General features: G+C 39.5%; 2 protein-coding genes, 1 long non-coding RNA gene, 1 pseudogene and 3 gene segments (V, D, J or C); 2 read left to right on the top strand and 5 right to left on the bottom strand.

Annotated features, from left to right (window-relative positions):
• The window catches only part of LOC125148931 (immunoglobulin lambda variable 5-37-like), a 1,027,427-nt gene that overhangs the window by 399,491 nt on the left and 607,271 nt on the right, over positions 1 to 20,665 (bottom strand).
• LOC125148968 (uncharacterized) overlaps positions 1 to 20,665 on the top strand; it is an 863,358-nt gene that overhangs the window by 398,327 nt on the left and 444,366 nt on the right. The window lies entirely within an intron of this gene.
• The window catches only part of LOC125148944 (immunoglobulin lambda variable 5-37-like), a 657,272-nt gene that overhangs the window by 394,707 nt on the left and 241,900 nt on the right, over positions 1 to 20,665 (bottom strand).
• The window catches only part of LOC125148935 (immunoglobulin lambda-1 light chain-like), an 899,300-nt gene that overhangs the window by 375,340 nt on the left and 503,295 nt on the right, over positions 1 to 20,665 (bottom strand). The gene's annotated exons all lie outside the window — the stretch shown is intronic.
• The window catches only part of LOC125148936 (immunoglobulin lambda variable 5-37-like), a 647,249-nt pseudogene that overhangs the window by 366,807 nt on the left and 259,777 nt on the right, over positions 1 to 20,665 (bottom strand).
• Positions 1 to 20,665, bottom strand: part of LOC125148937 (immunoglobulin lambda-1 light chain-like) — a 498,673-nt gene that overhangs the window by 362,480 nt on the left and 115,528 nt on the right.
• On the top strand, positions 1,203 to 20,446 carry LOC125148929 (zinc finger protein 280B-like). Its single transcript, XM_047827425.1, has 3 exons — positions 1,203 to 1,221; positions 2,040 to 2,097; positions 18,663 to 20,446. Exon 3 carries the CDS (start codon positions 18,735 to 18,737, stop codon positions 20,367 to 20,369), a length of 1,635 nt encoding a protein of 544 aa, XP_047683381.1. The 5' UTR covers positions 1,203 to 1,221; positions 2,040 to 2,097; positions 18,663 to 18,734; the 3' UTR covers positions 20,370 to 20,446.

The raw sequence follows: 20,665 nt of genomic DNA on the forward strand, positions 1-20,665 counted from the left end.
GAATTTACAAATAAACATCCCAGACATTTATCTCAAAAGATTGTAAAGAGTATAACATTGTATGGTGACAGATGCTAACTACACTTAGCATGGTGAGCACTGCATTATGTATAGAATTGGAAAATCATTACACTGTACACCTGAAACTAATATAATATTGTATGTCAACTACAATACAATTTAAAATTTTTTTTAAATATCGTAAGAGGAACAACAGAACCTATAGAGATACTAAGAAAGAAAACAATGAGTGGATAATATAAATGAGCTAGAGATGAATATAACATTGTTGATTAGCAAAACCAAAAGCTGTCTTTCTTTTTCCTTTCAAAAGATTACTAAACTAGACAGGCTTTCTGGCAGAAATGGGCAATTAAAAAAATTCTATAAAGGGCTAGATAGCAAATATTTTAGGCTTTTGAATATGATTTCTGGAAACGAATCAACTTTGCTGTTTTAACAGGAAAGCAGCCATAGACAATACCTAAAGGAATGGGTATGTCTGTGTTACAATAAAACTTTATTTATGGACACAGAAATTTGAATTTTATATAATTTTCAGATGTCACAAATTAATATTCTTTGTGCTTTTTTTCAAGCCATTAATAAATGTGAAGTTCATTCTTCGGTCGCTGCAAACTATACAAAAATAGGTGCCAGGCTGGACTGGATTGGCCCCAGATACAACCTCAGGAGTGTGGGCGCCAAGCCCAGTTGTGTGATCAAGGTCCCTTAAACGTGGGGCTAGCAGCTGGTGCTTTTATGAAAAAGGTAGCACACCTGAGAGGATTATGAGAGCTAAACTCCAAGCTGACAAAAGTATCCCCTGATCGACTGGGAGCCCGCCCTTGACCTTGAACCCCGGCCCGCTCTGCAACCTCGACTTCCCAAGACATCTCCGAAGACTCGGGGTGACAGCCGCGGCGCTCATCCCCCTCACCCCGACCCTGCGCCCAGGGATCACCAGCAGAGGCGCCAGAGCGCGCGCAGGCGCCGGACCCGGCCTCGCCGCCAATCAGATCGCAGCGCCCAGAGCCGCGCCGGCCTCGGGCCCCGCACCTGGCGGCCAATCACAGATCGCAGCGGGCGCGCGTGCGGAGGCGGCGGCGGCGGCGGCGGCGCCTGGGCCCTGAGGAGGCGTCGTCCCCTCAGGCTTCGCCTGGGGAGCACCTCGGGGCGGTGCGCCTCCGGCTGCTCCGCGACCGCCGCGGACAGGGGCCGGTAAGGACGGGGGCGTGGCGCGGCCATAGTGTGTTTCCAGAGGGGAGATGGGAGGGATTCCGCGGCTGCAGTCTCGCGGGCCGCTCCGCTCCCGGTCTCGCTCTGCCGGAGAGGCCTGTCCCTGCGCCGCGGCCTCTGAAGGGAGTGTCGGGTGAGCGGCCCCCGCCGCGTCCTGCGACCCCGGGTGCGCACACCCCCTCCCCCGATCTTGGCGGGCGCCTTTCAGGAGGCCTCCCCTCCCCCACGCGGGCGGGGCGCCCCATCCCCCAGGCCCGGGCCCGGCCTCGGCGTCCTGGAGAAGGGGCCTGCCTGCCTTGCTTCCTGACACCCTCCCCGCCCGCGGCCCACCTCGCCCGCCCCGCCGGGGTCGCTTCTGGAACTCAGCGCGTTTAAACCTCGCAAGCCAGCCCTCTCCCCGTTCTGGACGTCTGTGGCCCAGACCCTTTCAAGGGGATTCAAGCATTTTCAAATTCATTTATTGCTCTCTTGCCTCCCGCAGCGCCTTAGTTTTCTTGTGTGCTGTGTCTCTGCCTGGACTCTATCTCAGACCCTTGCACGCTAACGAAGGCCCCCTGACAGCCAGGACCCAGGGTGCTTGCCAGGCTTTGGATTTGGGCGGTTGGCGGGCACAGTGCTTTCTTTACGGAGAGAGGGTAGATGGGAGGAACAGGTGTGGGAGAAAGGAACCCAGTTTTCTTTTCTGGTTAAGTGTGAGATGCTTCAGACACATCCAGATGGTAGTGTCAGATAGTCAGTGGGACGTAAAGTGTTCCTGTAACATGGAAGTAACCCTAACCCTCCCTTCTGGTTGCCTCAAGGATGTGACCTTCTGCCTGGAGTAGCTCAAGTTCTTAGAAGTTTCAGTGCACGCCTGAGGTAAGATGAAAGGTCTTTGTAATAACGGCCAAGATTGTGTCTTTTTTCTTCAGGATCGTAGATTTTAAGCTATGTGAAACTGACTTTCTTTTTCCTTTACTCTGGCAGGAGGCTAAAATGGGTTGATACACATACCTAAGATTTCAGCTAAGGTAGTAAAGTATTAAAGTGGTTCCTTCAGGGTAATGTGTATTGGTTAAGAATGGTGACATAGAGTTAGTTTTGTTCATTTCTATGCCCTTTTCCTTGAGGGCTTTATTTCATGAAATAATTGAATGTGATTGGGTAGGGGAGGCCATAGGAATTCATTTCATGCCAGTAGGCACAACAATAAGTAAGTTGTAGGCCCAGGAACTTGTGTATATAGCTCAGTGAGACCCATTATATAGTTAGTTATCTATTGCTGTGTAACCCATTGTCTCAAAACTTAATAATTTAAGAAATGTTTATTTCGCCGTTTGTCATAGCCTAGGATGTAGCTGGGTGATTCTGGCTCAGGGTATCTTAGGAGGTTGTAGCGAAGCTTTTGGCTGGATTGGCAGTCTCTCAAGACTTGACTTTTGTTGGATGATCCATGTCTAAGCTTTCTCACCTTTTAGAAGGGGATCACTTCTTCACTCTGGATCTCTACGGAGCTGCTCACATCATGGCAGCTGGCTTCCCTCAGAGTGAGTGATTCAAGAGAAACCTTGTACCCAAGATGAAGTACAGAGCCTTTTAAAGAAGTTACATACCATGACTTCTGTATTTGCTTAGTCACATAGGCTAACCCTGTGATGGTGTGGGAGAGGACTACACAAGCGTGTGAATAAATAACGAGGCAAGATTCACTTGGGGCCATCTTGGAGGGTGGCTCCCGTACCCGTTTATCCACCATTCCAACTCTTCTCCATATTCACCTATCATTATGAGTGAATTATTTGGCTCCAGGCTAAGGGCAAAACCTCCCCTTGTGTGCTAAATCCAAGCAGTTTTTGTTTATTCAGGAATATTGTTCGAGCAAGTCTCCTCTTTGTCCTGGGTTAAGTTTTCTGTTTCTCTGGATCATTCTCATCAGCAAACAGACTGATTGTAATATTACCTCTCATTAAAAAATCCATCTTTTGATTGCACATCCCTCATCTGCTTATTTTATTTCATATTTTCATTATAGGAAAATTTCTCCAGAGTTGTCCATATTTGCTTCCTCCAGTTTTCCCATTCTTCTCTAAATCCATTCTTGTCAGGGTCACCAGTGAATTTCATATTGCTCAATCCAGTGGTCAATTTTTAGTTTTTAATTTATGTGATCTATTGGCAGTATTTATCAGTCGTTCATTTCCTCTTCCCTGAAAATAACTTTTCATTTGGATTGCAGCATGCTTCTTTTTCTCCATTCTCCTTTACCACCTCCCCACCCCCACCCCCACCCCCACCACAGTTGGCTGTAAGTAACTGTTCCCTTTTCATATCCTTTTCTGCTTTCTTCTCATGTTCCTGACCTCTAACCAATGGAATGCCTGAGGGCTTGGATATCAGACCTCTTTCCCTAGATGATCTCATTCAGTCTTGTGTTTTAAATAACATTATATGCCAAAGGCTCCAAAATCTGTGTACTTAGCCCAGGTCATTCTCTGAGTTCTGTCTCATATTTACCTGCTCAGCATCACCCCTTATATGTGTCATCCTCTTCTTCACATCTCAAATCCAGTCAGTCTGTCAACAAATCTTGTGGGCCTTCAAGATTTTGATCTAGAACCTGACCCCATCTCAGTACCTTTGTCTCCTAGTACAGTCATTTTTTTTTGTTTCTATTAATTCAGTAGTCTCTTAACATGATTTCCTTCTTCCAGGAGCAGCAGAGTGATCCTGTTGAAATGAAAGATCATATCACTTCTCACTCAAAACCTCCCAGTGACCTGTCACAGAGTAAAAACCAAAGAACTTAGAATGGACTACATTAACGTACTACAATGAACTAATTTTTGATCTCATTTCCTTCACATTGGCTTGCTTATTATGTTAGCCTCTTGACCGGTCCTTAAATTTGGTAAACAACCTCTTGTCTCGGAACCTTTGTATTTGCTCTTCTTTCTGCTGGAGAATTCTTTCTTAGATCTCCATAACCATGCCATACAGATACCAGCCTGCCTCCATACTACCTGGACCATTTCCTGCTTTATTTTCTCTGTAGTATTTATAACCATTTGAAATTTTATGCGTGTGTATATACACATATAACATAACATTTTATATGTTTTTTGTTACTTTATTTACATATCAAAATATGTAATGTGTGATACTGTAATATTATATGTATATATTTTTTAAATGTATTTCCCAGTTATGTCTGTTGCAGTGTCAGCTCCCTGAAGAAAGGGTCTTTGTTTCAATCGCTACTGTATCTCCAGTACCGAGACCAGTACCTGGCACATGGTAGGCTCACCAAACACTCACTAATACTCAGATTCCTTACAAACAGCCATCTTGATCCTTCTCCCTCCCCCTTTCTCTGTGGTTAGGAGGCTGTCAGACCTGTGCAGTTATCATTCTGTTCCTGTGTCATTTCTTTGTTTCTTAGTCTTTTGTGAATAGGGGTATGTTCTAATTCTACTGATTTGGTATGCTTTATAGTTGCAGTTCATCCAAAATTGTGAACATCAGGACATTGCCAATATTATGTATGACCACACATAGAACCTTTTAGGGTGATCTTTCCATAGAATAACAATTTCTCCCTAATTTCTTAGGGAAAAAAAGAAGGAAAAAAGAAAAATTCCCCCCTCCTCCTTTCTTTGGACCCAGGAGTTCTGATACAGCAATATTATGTTAGGGTCAATTTGATACGAAAAAAAGAATAGAAGCTTTCTTCATCTTTTGGTTTCATAACACTGAAAAAATTGGAACACAAGTTATCTTAACCTTATCCTTTGTAAGTTCCTTATGTGTCAATGACAAGTGTTCCTAGATGCATTCCTTATTCTTTCCTTTAAATGTATAAATCAGTCATTCGAGTAACACTGAATAATAGAGTTCTGAGAGTTCAGCTTAAGCATTAGTATTGTATATATTTGAAAACAAAATATGGATGCTCTGTGGAAGTCTTACCAGTATTATTTTCCCTGGGAGCTTCCCAATAGCAGGGAGATACATGTTATATAGCGATTCATGATAGGGCCCACCTGGCGTGCATAGAATTTGCTCTCCACTTTCACAACGTCCAGTTTCCTTATAATTAGGTTGACTAATTCGTCACCCAAACGGGGATGTTTTTAAGAGTGAAAAGTGGCACTTTAAAAAAATACATAGGGCCAACAGGTCAAACTGGATTGCCGTGGTCAAATTAGGATATTTAGCAATCCTAATAATAAAGTTGGTGTTCTAAGTCCTTAGTATCAGGGTAATGTCCACTCTACAAGAAGATATCCATTCATCCCTGGGAAGGTATACCTCCCACTACATATTTGTACATTGGCTCTGTGATACTAGTTTACCTCTTTTTCTTGGCTAGATTAGTTTGCATTATTACCATAATCCTAATTACCTAGCTCTTGTTACACGAATGGAGTCTGGTTAGGGGCTTTGAAAATTTAGTATCACTTGTTAGGATGTGGGGGTCACACCAGCCTATTGCTAGGAATTTTTTTTTCTTTGAGATATAATTCACATACTATACAATTTACTCCATAGAGTGCAAAATTGAATGGTTTTTAGTATATTCACAAAATTGTGCAGTCTTTACTGCTACCTAATTCAAGAACATTTTATCAACCCTAAAGCCCTGTGTTAGTTTCCTGTGGCTACTATAACCAACTGCCACAAGCTTGGTGGATTAAAACAACAAAAATTTATTCCCTCTCACTTCTGGAGGCCTAAATCAAGGTGTTGGCAGGGCCATGCTACCCTTGACACTCTAGGGGAGAATCCAGTGCTGGCCTCTTTCAGTTGGCAGTCTTTGGCTTGTGGCCATGTCACTCCAGTCTTTTTACAATGCTTTCTTTTGGTGTATGTGTGAAATCTCCTTCTGCCTCTCTTTTAAGGATATTTGTGATGGTATTTTGGACCCATTTGTATAATCCAGGGTAATCTCCCCATCTCAAAGACCCTTTCCAAAGTTAGGTAACATATATGTGTTTCAGGGATTAGGATCTGATATTTTGGTGGGCCATTATTCAACCTACTACATTCCTCATTCTTTTTTCCTCCCAACCCTTGGCAACCAGTAGTTTGTCTCTATAGATTTACCCATTGTAGACATTTTATGAGAGGAGTCATACAGTATGTGACCTTTCTGTGTCTGGCTTTATTCACTAGCATGTTTTCAAGGTTCATCCATATCACACATATACAGCAGTACTTAATTAATTTTCATTGCTGAATAACATTCCATTGTATGGTTATGCCACAGTTTATCCATTTATCAGTTAATGGACATTTGGATTTTTTGCACTTTGTGGCTTTTATTTTTAATGCTGCTGTGAACATTGTCATGCAAATTTTTGTGTAGACTTATGTGTTCAATTCTTTGGGGTATATACCTAGGAGTGAAATTGTTGGAGCATATAACTCTGTATTTAATTTTTGAGGTGCTGTCGAACTGTTCTCCAAAGTGGCTGACCATTTTATAGCAGTTTTACCAGCAACACATGAGGATTCCAATTTCTCCACATTTCTCTGCAACACTTGTTAGTGTTCCTCTTTTTGATTATAACCAACCTAGTGTATGTGAAGCTGTATCTCATGATTTTGATTTACATTTCCCTAATGACTAATTGTGTTGAGCAATATTTCTTGTGCTTATTGGCCATTTGCATATCTTTGATGAAATGTCTATTCATATTTTTTATTCATTTTTTTAAATACATTTTTTGGGGCGCCTGGGTGGCGCAGTCGGTTAAGCGTCCGACTTCAGCCAGGTCACGATCTCGCGGTCCGGGAGTTCCAGCCCCGCGTCAGGCTCTGGGCTGATGGCTCAGAGCCTGGAGCCTGTTTCCGATTCTGTGTCTCTCTCTCTCACTGCCCCTCCCCCGTTCATGCTCTGTCTCTCTCTGTCCCCAAAATAAATAAACGTTGAAAAAAAAAATTTAAATACATTTTTTGTCGTAAAACAGGTAACATAAATTTTATCGTCTTAACCATTTAAGTGTTAAATATATGTGCATTGTATTTTTTTCATATTGTTTTAAAACAGATCTCTAGAACTTTCCATCTTACAAAATTGAAACTCTGTATCCATCCCATTAAATAACATACTTCTTTTGTCCCTCTTTCCCTAGACCCTGGTATCCACCATTCCACTTTTTGTTTCTTTTCTGTTGCTTTGGCTCCTTTAGATACTTCATGTAAGTGAAATTGATATAGTATTTGTCTTTTTTGTGACTAGCTTTTTTCATTTAGCATAATGTCCTCAAGATTCATGGGTGTTGTCCTATGTGAAAGAATCCCTTCTTATGGCTAGATAATATCCCATAGTATGTGTGTATCACATTTTTAAAATTCATTCATCAGTTGATGGACATTTGGGCTGCTGCCACCTTTTGGTTATCGTGAACAGTGCTGCTGTGAACATGGGTGTGCAAGGATCTCTTCAAGATCCTGCTTTTCATTTCTTTTGGATGTGTATCCAGAAGTTCTATTTTAATTTTTTGAGGAACTTCTGTTGTTTTCCATAGCAGTTGTGCTATTTTACATTCCAATCACAGCATATAAGGATTCTACTTTTTTTGCATCCTTGACAACAGTTGTTATTTTTTTTTTCTTTTTTTTTTTTTAACGTTTATTTATTTTTGAGACAGAGAGAGACAGAGCATGAACAGGGGAGGGGCAGAGAGAGAGGGAGACACAGAATCTGAAACAGGCTCCAGGCTCTGAGCTGTCAGCACAGAGCCCAACGCGGGGCTCGAACTCATGGACCGCGAGATCGTGACCTGAGCCGAAGTCGGCCGCTTAACCGACTGAGCCACCCAGGCGCCCCCTTTTTTTAAATGTTCATTTTTGAGAGAGAGAGACAGAGTGCAAGCAGGGAAGAGGCAGAGAGAAAAGGAAACACAAAATCTGAAGCAGGCTCCGAGCTGTCAGCACAGAGCCCTATGCGGGGCTCGAACTCATGAACTGGAAGATCATGACCTGAGCCGAAGTCGGATGCTTAACCAACTAAGCCACCCACGCGCAAAAGTTGTTATTTTCTGGTGTACTTGTTTATTTTTATATTTTTTGATAGTAGGCATTCTGAGGGGTATAAAGTGATATATCATGGTGGTTTTGATTCACATTCCTCTGATTACTGGTATGTTGAACATCTTTTCATATACTTGGCCATTTGTTTATGATTTTTGGAGAAATTTCTATTTAATTCCCTTGCCCATTTTTTAAATTGAGTTGTCTTTTTACTCTAATGATATAAGAAGTCTTTATGTATTGTGGATATAAGTCCCTTGTCACAAACAGGATTGACAAATATTTTCTTGCATTCTTCTTTTTTTTTTAATGTTTATTTTTGAGAGAGACAGAGCATGAGGGAGGGAGGGGCAGAGAGAGAAGGATACACAGAATCTGAAGCAGGCTTCAGGTTCTGAGTTGTCACCACAGAGCCCAATGTGGGGCTCGAACTCACGAGCTGTGTGATCATGACCTGAACTAAAATCAGATGCTTAACCAGCTGAGCCACTCAGGCACCCCTATTTTCTCCAATTCTGTGGGCAGAATTTATATTTAGTTCTAATCTGTTTTATTTTTTGTGTATGGTGTGAGCAGAGGTCCAACTTCTTTCTTTTGCAGATGGTTGTGTAGTTGTTCCAACATTTGTTGAAAAGACTTGTCTGTTCCCCACTTAATTATTTTGGTATTTTCGCTAAAAATCAGTTGACTGTTAGTGTATGGGTTTATTTCTGGACTCCGAATTGTATTCCATTAATCTGTGTTTCTATCTGCATGTCAGTACCATATTCTTGATTACAGTAGCTTTGTAGTAAATTTTGAAATCAATGTGAAATTTTCAGTTCTTTTTTCAAGATTGTTTTGGCTCTTCTGAGTCTTTTGCATTTCTATGTGAGTTTCAATTTCTGTGAAGAAACCAGCTGGGGTTTTGATAGATCAGTAGTCTTGCCATCTTAACAGTATTAAGTCTTATCCATGAACATAGGATGTGTGCATTTACTTAGATCTTCTTTAATTGCCTCAGTAATGTATTCAGTATAATTCAGTGTTTTCAGTATGAAAGTCATGCAATTTTTTTGGTAAACTTATTCTTAAGTATTTTATTCTTTTTAATGTTGAGTGTACATAGAACTGTTTACCTAATTTCAGTTCAAGGTGTTTATTGCTAGTGTATAGAAATATAATTGATTTTTTATATTGATCTTGTATCCTACAAGCTTGTTGAACTTGTTTATTAGTTCTAATACTTGTTTTGTAGATTTCCTATGGATTTTCTATATGTATAAAATCATGTCTTCTCCAATATAGTTTTACTTCTTTTTTCAGTCTGAATGCCTTTTTACTTTTTTTTCTTGCCTAATGTCCCATTAAAGGACAATATAATATTGAATCAGAGTGGTAGAAGTGGACACCCTTGTCCTGTTCCTGATCTGACAGGAGATGCTTTTAGTCTTTTTACCATGAAGTATGATGCTAGCTGTCGGGTTTTTACAGATGCCCTTTGTCTGAGTAAGAAAGTTCCTTTCTCTTTCCAGTTGTTAAGTGCTTTTTTTTTTTTCTTCCCTCATGAAAGGGTGCTAGATTTTGTATTGTGCTTTTTTTGCAGGCAGATGTGGGTTTTTTGGCTTTTTTCTACTAAAATGGTATAATGTTGATTCATTTTCGTATAATAGACCAACTTTGCATTTCTTACGTAAATCTCAGTTGGTCATGGTCACAGTTCTTTTTATGTGTTATTGAATTGTGTTTGATAGTATTTTGTTAAGGAGTTTTACCTCTACTCATAAGAGATATTGGTATATAATGTTTTTTTGGTGTGTGAGATCTTTGTCTAATTTTGGTATGAATAGTACTAGCCTCATAGAATGAGCTGGAAAGTTTTCTCTCCTCTGCTAATTTTTGGAAGAGTTGAAGGATTAATGTTAATTTTTCTTGAATTGTTTTGGTAGAATTTACCAGGATAGTCATCTGATCTTGGATTTCTCTTTTGGGAATTTTTTTTTTTTTTTTTTTGATTACTAACTCAGTCTCTATTTTGGATCTATTCATGTATTTTGAATCTATTCATATATTCTGGGTCAGTCCATATTTTTGGAGTCATCTATTCTGGGTCAGTTCGTACTTTTGGAGTCAGTTTGGTAATTTGTATCTTTCTAGGAATTTGCGCATTTCATCAGGTTATCTAATTTGTTGGAAGAGAATTGTTTATAGTGTTCCCTTAGATTTTTTTTTTTTAATTTCTGTGTGGTGGTAGTAATATCCTGTCTTTATTTAAAAAAAATAATATGTTAAAAAAATAATATGTTGAGGGGCGCCTGGGTGGCTCACTCGGTTCAAGTGTCTGACTCTTGATTTCAGCTCAGGTCATGATCTCATGGTTTGTGAGTTTGAGCCCTGCATCAGGCTCTGTGCTAACAGTGCAGAGCCTGCTTGGGATTCTCTCTCCCCCTCTGTGTCTGCCCTTCTTCTGCTCATGCACTTGCTCTGTCTCTCTCTCTCTCAAAAATAAATAAGCTAACTTAAAAAAAATAATATATTGAGGTAAAATTTACATAGCATAAAATCAGTCATTTTAAAGTGAAAGATTGAGTGACATTTAGAGCACTCAGTGTCATACATCTGCCGCCTATATCTAGTTCCAAAACATCTCAAACATTCCAAAGTAAAACTTTTTTTTACCATTAAGCATTTTCTGTCAATTTCCCCTTCTATCCCCTGGTAACCACCAATCTGTGTTTTGATTCTATGGCCTTACTTATTCTGGATGTTTCCTGTAGATGAAATCATACAATATGTGAACTTTTCTGTTTGGCTTCTTTCACTTTGCATGTTCTTAGGGTTTATTCAGCATGTATCAATACTAAATTCTATTTATTGGGTATAATTGACATCTAACATATGTTTATGTCTCAGGTGTACAACATGATTTGATAGTTGTATAAATTGTGAAATGGTGCCCATAATAAGTATAGTTAACATCTGTCACCATACATAGTTAAAAATTTTTTTCTGTCTTGTGATAACTTTTAAAATCTACTCTCTTAGCAACTTTTAAATATGCAATATAGTATTATTGACTATAGTCACCATGTTGTACATTACATCTCCACAACTTATTTTATAACTGGAAGTTTATACCTTTTGATCCCCTTCACCCATTTTGCCCCCCTCCCTTGTCTCTGGTAATTACCAGTCTGTTCTCTGTATCTGTGAGCTTGTTGTTGTTGTTAGTATTCCACATATCAGCGAGATAATATATTTATCTTTCTCTGTTTGAATTATTTCGCTTGGCATCATGCCTTCAGGTCTATCATGTTGCAGATGACAAGATTTCATTCATTTTTTTTATGGCTGAATAATATTCCATTGTTTGTATATACCACATTTTTTTTCATCCACCAGTGGACACTTAGGTTGTTTCTGTATCTTGGCTATTGTAAATAATACAACAGTGAACCTGGAGGTGCTGTTATTCCCTTTATGATTCTAATATTCCAGTGTTTGTGTATACCGCATTTGTGTTATTTCCACCATTAAGTTATTGTGAATCGTGGTACTATAAGCATGCATGTACTTTACATGTGTTTGGGTACCTCTTTTCAAAAGATCTATATACCTGGAAGCAGACTTGTGGGGTCATATGATAATTCAGTGTTTAACTTTTTGAGGAACTGCCAAACTGTTTTCCACAGAAATCCTCTGATTTTTGCAAGCCTTTGGTTAATATCCAGGATCCAAAAAGCTTGATTTGGACAATTTTTGCTATTGTTCTCTTTGCTTTTATGACAGAGGATGTATTTGTAGTTTCTTATTCCACCATTTCCTATAGCCTCACTTTGTTGCTGGCATTTAACAAATTAACATTCTCTTTTTTTTTAAAAACTTCTCTTTTTTATGGCTGTCTGCAACCTCTGTTTAAATCATTCACCACTCATCTGATACTTCCAAACCCTTTCTAAACACTCAGTCTTAGAGAAAGAACTTCTGAACTAACCACCACTTTTAGGTTGGACTGCCATTCTGCTCGTATCTACTTTGTGTATTCACTAAGATGTGTTTAACACTAACATGGTGCTCTTGGGATGAAAGGAAGAAAAAGGGAAAATGACTGAAAGTGCCTGACTGTAGTCATTCTCCTGAGTTCCAGGATTTCAAGGTTCTCACATTTGCTATAATAGTACACTTCAGGGATGCCTCTGTGGCTCAGTCGGTTAAGCGTCCAACTTCCGCTCGGGTCATGATCTCACGGTTCATGAGTTTGAGCCCTGCATCGGGCTCTGTGCTGACAACTCGGAGCCTGGAGCCTGCTTCGGATTCTGTGTCTCCCTCTCTATCTGTCCTTCCCCCACTCGTGTTCTATCTCTCTCTCTCACTCAAAAATAAATAAATGTTAACAAAAATTTTTTAAAAATAGTAAACTTCATTAGTTCCCAGACTTGAAGAAAATTGGCTGTTCCTCATATTTGAACATTTCCTACACCTTCTCTCAGCCCACCATCCTTTGTTGAATTTATATCTAACTCCTAGAAAATCATTTTCCTTTAACGAATATTTAAGACTTACGTGCCAGGACTGCTCTAGGACTTTGGGAGAAATCAGTGAACAGACAGATAAAAACAAAGAAAACAAGCTAAAAACAAAACAGAACTTTTCCAGTGGAAAGAACTGCGAGTCCAATGGAGAAAGAAGGGTAGTGAATATAATAAATACATTCTTTGGTGATATAGAATGTGATGTTATGAAATCAGGAAGAATATAATAGAGCAGAGTCATAGGATCGAATGTTGGGTAGGTAGGAGTGTTGTACTTTTAGTTTCGGTGATCAGAACAAGTCTTACGGTAAAGGTAAGTTTGGACGTGGACTTAAAGGAGATAGAACTGTTAGCCATGAGGATATCTGGGAGATAAGAGTTCCAGGCAGAAACTGAAGGGAGCAGCAGAGAAGCCACTGTGGCTGGATTGGAGTGAATGAGTGTTAGAATAATGGGAAAAGAGGTCAGAGAGATAGTGAGACTGGAAATTGGTATTGAAGGTCTATAAATTATTGATTTTTCTGAGTCCAGTCTATAGAAATAATCATGTTTTTTGATAAAGAACCACCTTAGCTTAATAGTTGTTCCCTTCCTGGACTCCCAAGCTAGGTTAGACCCCATTTTTACACTCCTCCAACTATTGTGAGCTTATTTATGGACAAATATTTATGAAAAAAAATTTTTATTTTTATTCATTGCCCTAAAGTGAAATGTAAATGTCTACTGCAGTTTTAAGGATCCTGTGAGCCTCTCATTTCTTCTAAGGATCTGTGTTTAATGGGCATTAAATTTTAAGGCAGCAGATGTGTGGGATCAGTGGAAGAGAAGGAAAGAAGATTGGTGGGGAAGAGACATGAGTGCCGTGGGTGGGGAAAGAATAGGGGTAGGAATTGGGAGGAGCACTAGTGGGGTGAAAAGAGTCAGGAGCAAGGGAAGATGGTGAGGATAGGTAGCAGAGGAGTCCTGTTAGTCTGATCTCAAGAAGGTTCTCAAGAAAGACTGGTGCCTTAAAAAAGCTGGTGTGTGGCTATAACAAAGATCCACTAAAAGGGCTGTTGTTAAAATTCACAGGAATAACCTAGGAGATGAGTTATCTATCACCTACTGCTTTCTCCGCTATCTTTGGCATGAAATCTTCTTATTAACTCCTCCTACAGCTTTTGGCAGCTTCCTTGATGGGGGATATGAAGTGATTTTTGAGGATTAACTCGTTAGATGTAGTAGGTCTTTGGCATGTCCAGCTTTCCTACCCCAGTATCTTAAGTTTCTAAATAGAAAATAAGGACACCAGAAGAGAAATGATAAGAAAGTTCCCATGGTCTAATGTAATTCTTATTCTAAATGAACTCATTCATTAGTTTATTCACTTTAGGTCTGATTCTTTCTCTTAACTTTTCATCTCGAATGATTGGAAAGTTAATCAGCATGGTCAACAGCTAAAACTCCTTCCAAGATCAGTTGGGTGGAAAGTCTGGCATTGTTACTGGAACCTAGTTTATTTTTACTTTTTTTAAACAATAGGATTTGATTTCTCATAGTTTTGGAGGCTGGAAAATTCAAGATCAAGGTGCCAGCTGATTGGCTTCCCTCCTTCTGGCTTGCAGATGACCACCTTCTCACTCTGTCTTCACACAGTGGATGGGAGATAAAGAAGAAGCAAGTTCTCTAATAGCTCTTCTTGGCGCTAATCTCATTATGAGGGCCCCACCCTCATGATTTATCTAAACTTAATTATCTCCTGAAGTTCGCATCTCCAGAAACCATCACACTGGGGGTTAAGACTTCAACATAGAAATTTTGGAGGGACACAGTTCAGCATGTAGCATAACCTAAAATGTATTCTCTAGAATTGGAGGAATCATTTAACATGTAGGAATAATGGAGTGATATAATTACAGAGGTGTTTTAAGATTCATCTAGTGGTGGTATGGAATTGGTCATAATTTGAAGGACAGAGAGACCAGACAATTTGGAGCCTAGTGCAGATGTAAAAACATGAAGTAACCAGTGGACCTAAACATAGAAATTGTGGGGAGGTGCTTTAATAAGAATGGAAATGAAAGGTAGTTAGAAAGACTAATGCTTTAAAAGTTATTTAGAACCACTTAGAAGAAGTTTCTTTGAGTAATTTGATGGAGGTTGGGGAGGTTTGAACAGTTTTTATAAAATACAAGGAGAATAAAAATGAATCCAGTGAGACTCTTTGATTCTTTGATTCTTAGGGACTAAGCAATTAATAGCAACATCACCAGAAATTCAGACATGAATTAAGTCAGAGTTCTCATGAGGAGAACGCAGAACTAGAATTCAGGAATCATGAATTTTAGTGCTGTCTCCAGACCTTACTTTAAGGTAACTTTAAGTAAAAGTATAAACTTTTCTAGGCTTTATTTTTTATTTATTTATTTTTTAAATTTTTATTTATTTTTTTTGAGAGAGAGAGCAAGCCTGGGAGGGGCAGAGAGAGAGAGATACACACAGAACCCGAAGTAGGCTCCAGGCTATGAGCTGTCAGCACAGAGCCTCACATGGGCCTCAAACTCATGAATGGTGCAGTCATGACCTGAGCCCAAGTTGGATGCTTAACCAGCTGAGCTATGCAGGCATCCCTCCCATAAGAACATTTTTGATTGGACATGTAGAGATTGCTACTGTCATCTAGTAAGTAGAGGTCAGGGATACTACTAAACATCCTAAATGCATGCAACAGCACTCCTCTCCCCCACAAAGAATTATCTGGTCCAGACATGTTAGTGGTGCTTAGGTTGAGAAACATTGGATTAGGTGGCATTATCCTGGAGTTAGATGATTGAAGTTGAATATAGACATACCAAACCAATTTTCATTGATTAAAGAGCAGTGCTTTCAAACTTCTATGTTTTCTTGCATTAGCATATCTCCTAATTACATACTTGGTCTCAGTTTTAAGAAATTAAGAAGTTGTGGGCGCCTGGGTGGCTCTGTTGGTTGAGCTTCCAACTTTGGCTCAGGTCATGATCTCACAGATAGTGGGTTCGAGCCCTGCGTTGGGCTCTGTGCTGACAGCTGAGAGCCTGCTTTGAATCCTCTGTCTCCCTCTCTCTCTGTCCCTCCCCTACTCGCACTCTGTCTCTCTCTCTCAAAAATAAACATAAAAAAAAGAAATTAAGAAATTGTAATCACTATTCATGACACACTAGACTGTAAGCTTCATGCATTCATCACTTTTCTTCTTAGTACTTGGTAGTGTCAGACCAGACCAGGTTGGGCAAGCAAAATATAATTGTGAAATAAGTGTAGAAAAGAATAAGTAATTTTTATTCTACTTAATATTCTACTTCCTTTTTGACTTATTTCCAAGTGGGTATACACATTTCAAGATTAAATATCTATGTGTTCCAAAATTATATGCTGATGTGCTGATTAAGTTAATGAGAGGTACATGACATATATTAGATGCCAATTTAATTTTTATAGATTGGATTTGAAGTGTCCATATTGGGCTACAATGAATTCTGACATTGTGTTTTCAGAAGTTGGTGAGTTTATGAATCATAATTTAAAACCAGTGTTTTTCAAACCACTGGTAGTGAGCCATTGATGAGTCATAATTGATTTTGTGGGTCATGGTCAATTAAAAAAATAGAAAATATTAGAATAAGCATTCCATTTAGTAAAACAATTATTATTTATATGTGTGTAGTGAGATTCTGTATACATTGTTTTTTTATTTTTTTTTGTTCTTTTTTTTTTACTATGGGTTGTGAGGAAAAAATGTTTGTAAAAAGCTAGCAGTTTTCAATCCTTCATTGGCCCACAGAATATCTAACATGGACAAGGCTCTCAAACTAAATCATAGAAAATGTGGAAGTAATGGAGTACATACAGTCTGTTCTACCAAAAAGGTTCTTGTTAATGAAAGTTACCATTAACTCATTTAACAAATTCTGTATTTGTTGAACTCCCATGTTGTACCAGGTACTGTTCTTTGTGCTGGGGGTACAGTAGTCAACAAAAGACCATCCCTGTCCTTTGGTGTTTACATTCTACTGGGTAGGGAGTAGAAAAGAATCAAGATGGATAAAGTTAATAATGTGTTAGATGGTGATAAGGACTTGAAGGTGAGGGAATGGGAGAGAGATTGGGAATGTGAATTAGCAACTGGTTGGATTATTTGAGAACTTCTTTGAGAAGACATGGAACAGAAGTCTGAAGATGGTGAGGAGCTAGCCATGCAGGTATCTGGGTGATGAGCATGCATATTAGAAGGACGGCAAATGAAAGGCTCTAAGCTCAAGGTAAAGTGTTTAATATGTTTAAGAAAAAGCAAGGTGGTTAGTGTGGTTAGAGTGAGTAGATAGGGGAGAGGAGTAGGACATAACTACAGGAGCAGTATATAGGATTGGGAGCATGGTTTTACAGGCATTGGAAGCACTTGGCCTTTTACTGAGCAAACCAGAAAGCCATTGGAGTGTTTTTTTTTTTTTAATTTTTTTTTTAACGTTTATTTATTTTTGAGACAGAGAGAGACAGAGCATGAATGGCGGAGGGTCAGAGAGAGGGAGACACAGAATCTGAAACAGGCTCCAGGCTCTGAGCTGTCAGCACAGAGCCCGACGCGGGGCTTGAACTCATGGACCGTGAGATCATGACCTGAGCTGAAGTCGGCCGCTTAACCGACTGAGCCACCTAGGCGCCCCGCCATTGGAGCGTTTTGAGCTGAGCAGTGATATAATCTGATTGAACAGAATCATTTTGCCTGCCATGTGGAGAAGAGACTTCAGTGGGGAAGTCAGGATTAGAGGGATAAATTTAGGACACATCAGTGAACAGACTATAAGGCCTTGAGGTGGGATGAGGTTATCAAGAGAGTTCATTCCTAATTTGCTAAGGCATGTGATAAGCATTTGACACTGAATTATACAATTTGTTGATTGTGTGTAGGTCCTCCTACTCTGTTCTTTGAATTTGACACTTCTGTATTAATATTTATAAAGTTAGTATGTATGAATCAATTGAGATGTTCATTTAATATAAACTTTTCTTCAATTCTGCTACAAAAAAAGGTGCCATTGAATGGTTGATGCTTTTTTATTTTTTTTATTTTTTTTTATTTTTGGGACAGAGCGAGACAGAGCATGAACGGGGGAGGGGCAGAGAGAGAGGGAGACACAGAATCGGAAACAGGCTCCAGGCTCTGAGCCATCAGCCCAGAGCCCGATGCGGGGCTTGAACCCACGGACGGTGAGATCGTGACCTGGCTGAAGTCAGATGCTCAACCAACTGCGCCACCCAGGCGCCCCTGGTTGATGCTTTTTAAAACGAGCTATTGCCTTAAGTCAGAGAAGTAAGAACTTTTTGTTTTTTTAATTTTTTTTATTCAGCTTTTTTTTTTTTTTTTTTGGTAATCTCTATAGCCAGTGTTAGAACTCATGACCACAGGATCAAGAGTTGTGTGCTCCACTGACGGAGCCAGCTGGGCACCCCAGAAATAAGAACTTTTGCCTTTAGGATACAGAAACACATTTAAAAGTTTTGAATTTGCCAAAGAAAGATGCAGCTGGTTTATGGCTGACTTAGAATTTCAGCTTAATTCTTTTCTGACTCCAAAGCCCGTGTTTCTATACACTGCAGAGTGGTGGCTTTATAAAGTAGTGTATCCTTTGCATGTGATTTTATCTAGAGATTAGTTATTAGAAGTTTCTCCTCTTTTTTAAATAGAAGAAATCATAATCAGCAAAGCTGTGATTCTGGAGCTGCACAGACTTATAACAGTAGTTTTTAAGCTGTAATTTATCCTTTGAGTCTTAATGTCCTTATCTATAAAATCAGAGTGTTTATAACTACCTTAGGGTTTTGGAGAGAAATAAGGTAATGAATTTTTCTGTACTTACTGATGTGTAGTATGTTTGTACTTAGGTGGCAATTTATATAAAGAAAACACTGGGACTTGAGGCCACACCTTCAAGAATAAAAAAAAAAAATTAGAAAATGGAACAACCATGTATATTATGTGAGGAAGAACAAGAGCCAGAACCGCAGCAGAACATAGAAGAAACCAAACAGGTAGATGATGAAGATGGTGAGCTGATCTTTGTTGGGGTAGAACATGTAAATGACGATGCTGAGCTGATCTTTGTTGGGGTGACTTCAAATTCAAAACCAGTCGTTTCAAACATTTTGAACAGAGTCACCCCAGGTTCATGTTCAAGGAGAAAAAAGTATGGTCACCTCAGAAAAGGTACTACTTGCAAATTGCAGCCTATAAGTCATGTGACCCCTGTATCAGAAGCAGTGACTGCCTTGCCCGTTTCTGAATCTGAATCAAGATCAACAGAAAGTCCTATTATTATTGAGCCTTTGTCTAAACCTGATTATAAAAGTAATTCACCACAAGTCGTGCCTAATAGCTCTTCAGAGTTATGTTCTCCTTTGATTACATTCACAAATTCATTGCAGCATCCAGGTGGAGCAGCACTTTCTGTAGGAGGTATGAATAAAAGTCCTTGCATATCAAAGCAACTTTCTACTGCTGAAGTAAACAATGTAAATCCCAAAAGGCTTAAACTCAGTGATGGAATCATAGGGGGACATGCTTCAGCTTTGTCCCCTTCAGGTATCTTTCATACAGTGACTGCTGAGCAAAGCACACCCTCAAACAGTGTTCATACCTCATTAAGCCATGTTCAGAATGGAGCACCTTTTCCAACAGCTTTTCCAAAGGACAGTGTTCATTTCAACCCTGCAGATCCTGTTAAGGAAAATAGACAAGCAAAAACAGATTTTTTGAGACTAGCAAGTCAAAACCAGGTTGTTGATCCCAAGAAAGGAAGTCTGGTCATATTACTTCGTGACTTTTATTATGGGCAGCATAAAGGAGATGGACAGCCAGAACAGAAGACTCACACAACCTTTAAATGCCTCAGCTGCTTGAAAGTTCTAAAGAATGTCAAGTTTATGAATCACATGAAACACCATTTGGAACTTGAGAAGCAGAGGGGTGACAGCTGGGAAAGTTACACCACCTGCCAGCACTGCCACCGACAGTTTCCCACTCCCTTCCAGTTGCAATGCCATATTGAAAGTGTACACACTACCCAGGAGCCCTCCACTGTCTGTAGAATTTGTGAATTGTCATTCAAAACAGACCAAATTCTCTTACAGCACATGAAGGACAATCATAAGCCTGGTGAAATGCCCTATGTGTGCCAGGTTTGCAATTACAGATCATCAGCCTTTGCTGATGTGGAAACACATTTCAGAACTTGCCATGAAAACACTAAGAACTTGCTCTGTCCATTCTGTCTCAAAATTTTCAAAACTGCAACACCATACATGTGTCATTATAGGGGACACTGGGAAAAGAGTGTTCACCACTGTTCCAAATGCCGGCTACAGTTTTTAACTTTCAAGGAGAAAATGGAGCACAAGACCCAGTGTCATCAAATGTTTAAGAAGCCTAAGCAACTGGAAGGATTGCCTCCTGAAACAAAAGTTGTTATTCAAGTGTCACTGGGACCTCTTCACCCAGAATCACTGGAAGTAGCATCCATTACTGTGAGCACGTCAGATTCTGAACCGTCACCCCCCAGGTCTAAGAGTAAAGTTTCCAAAAAACCTCGTTAATTCGAGTTTCAGTAAATCTAAAGCAGGTATTTCAATCAAAGTCAAAAACCCTATAAAAATAAAAAATACAAACCATATTCAGTTTGCATTATTCAGTAGCATCAAACATAGTGAAACCAATGAGTTATTTATGAGTTTCTTTTTAAATTCATGAAATACAGTACTGTCTGATATGAATTTGAGATGTTATTTAAAATATATTACCTGGCTTTCGTGTAACTGTATCTGGCTTAACATATAAAAGGTGTTTTGTGTGTGTATGTGTGTGTGAGAGAAAAAAAGTGGAAACCTATTTA

Source organism: Prionailurus viverrinus, chromosome D3 (genome assembly GCF_022837055.1).
Source record: "Prionailurus viverrinus isolate Anna chromosome D3, UM_Priviv_1.0, whole genome shotgun sequence".
Classification (NCBI taxonomy): Eukaryota; Metazoa; Chordata; class Mammalia; order Carnivora; family Felidae; genus Prionailurus; species Prionailurus viverrinus.

Coding starts and splice junctions, on each gene's coding strand:
- LOC125148929 (XM_047827425.1), top strand. CDS start 18,735: ATGGAACAACCATGTATATTATGTGAGGAAGAACAAGAGCCAGAACCG.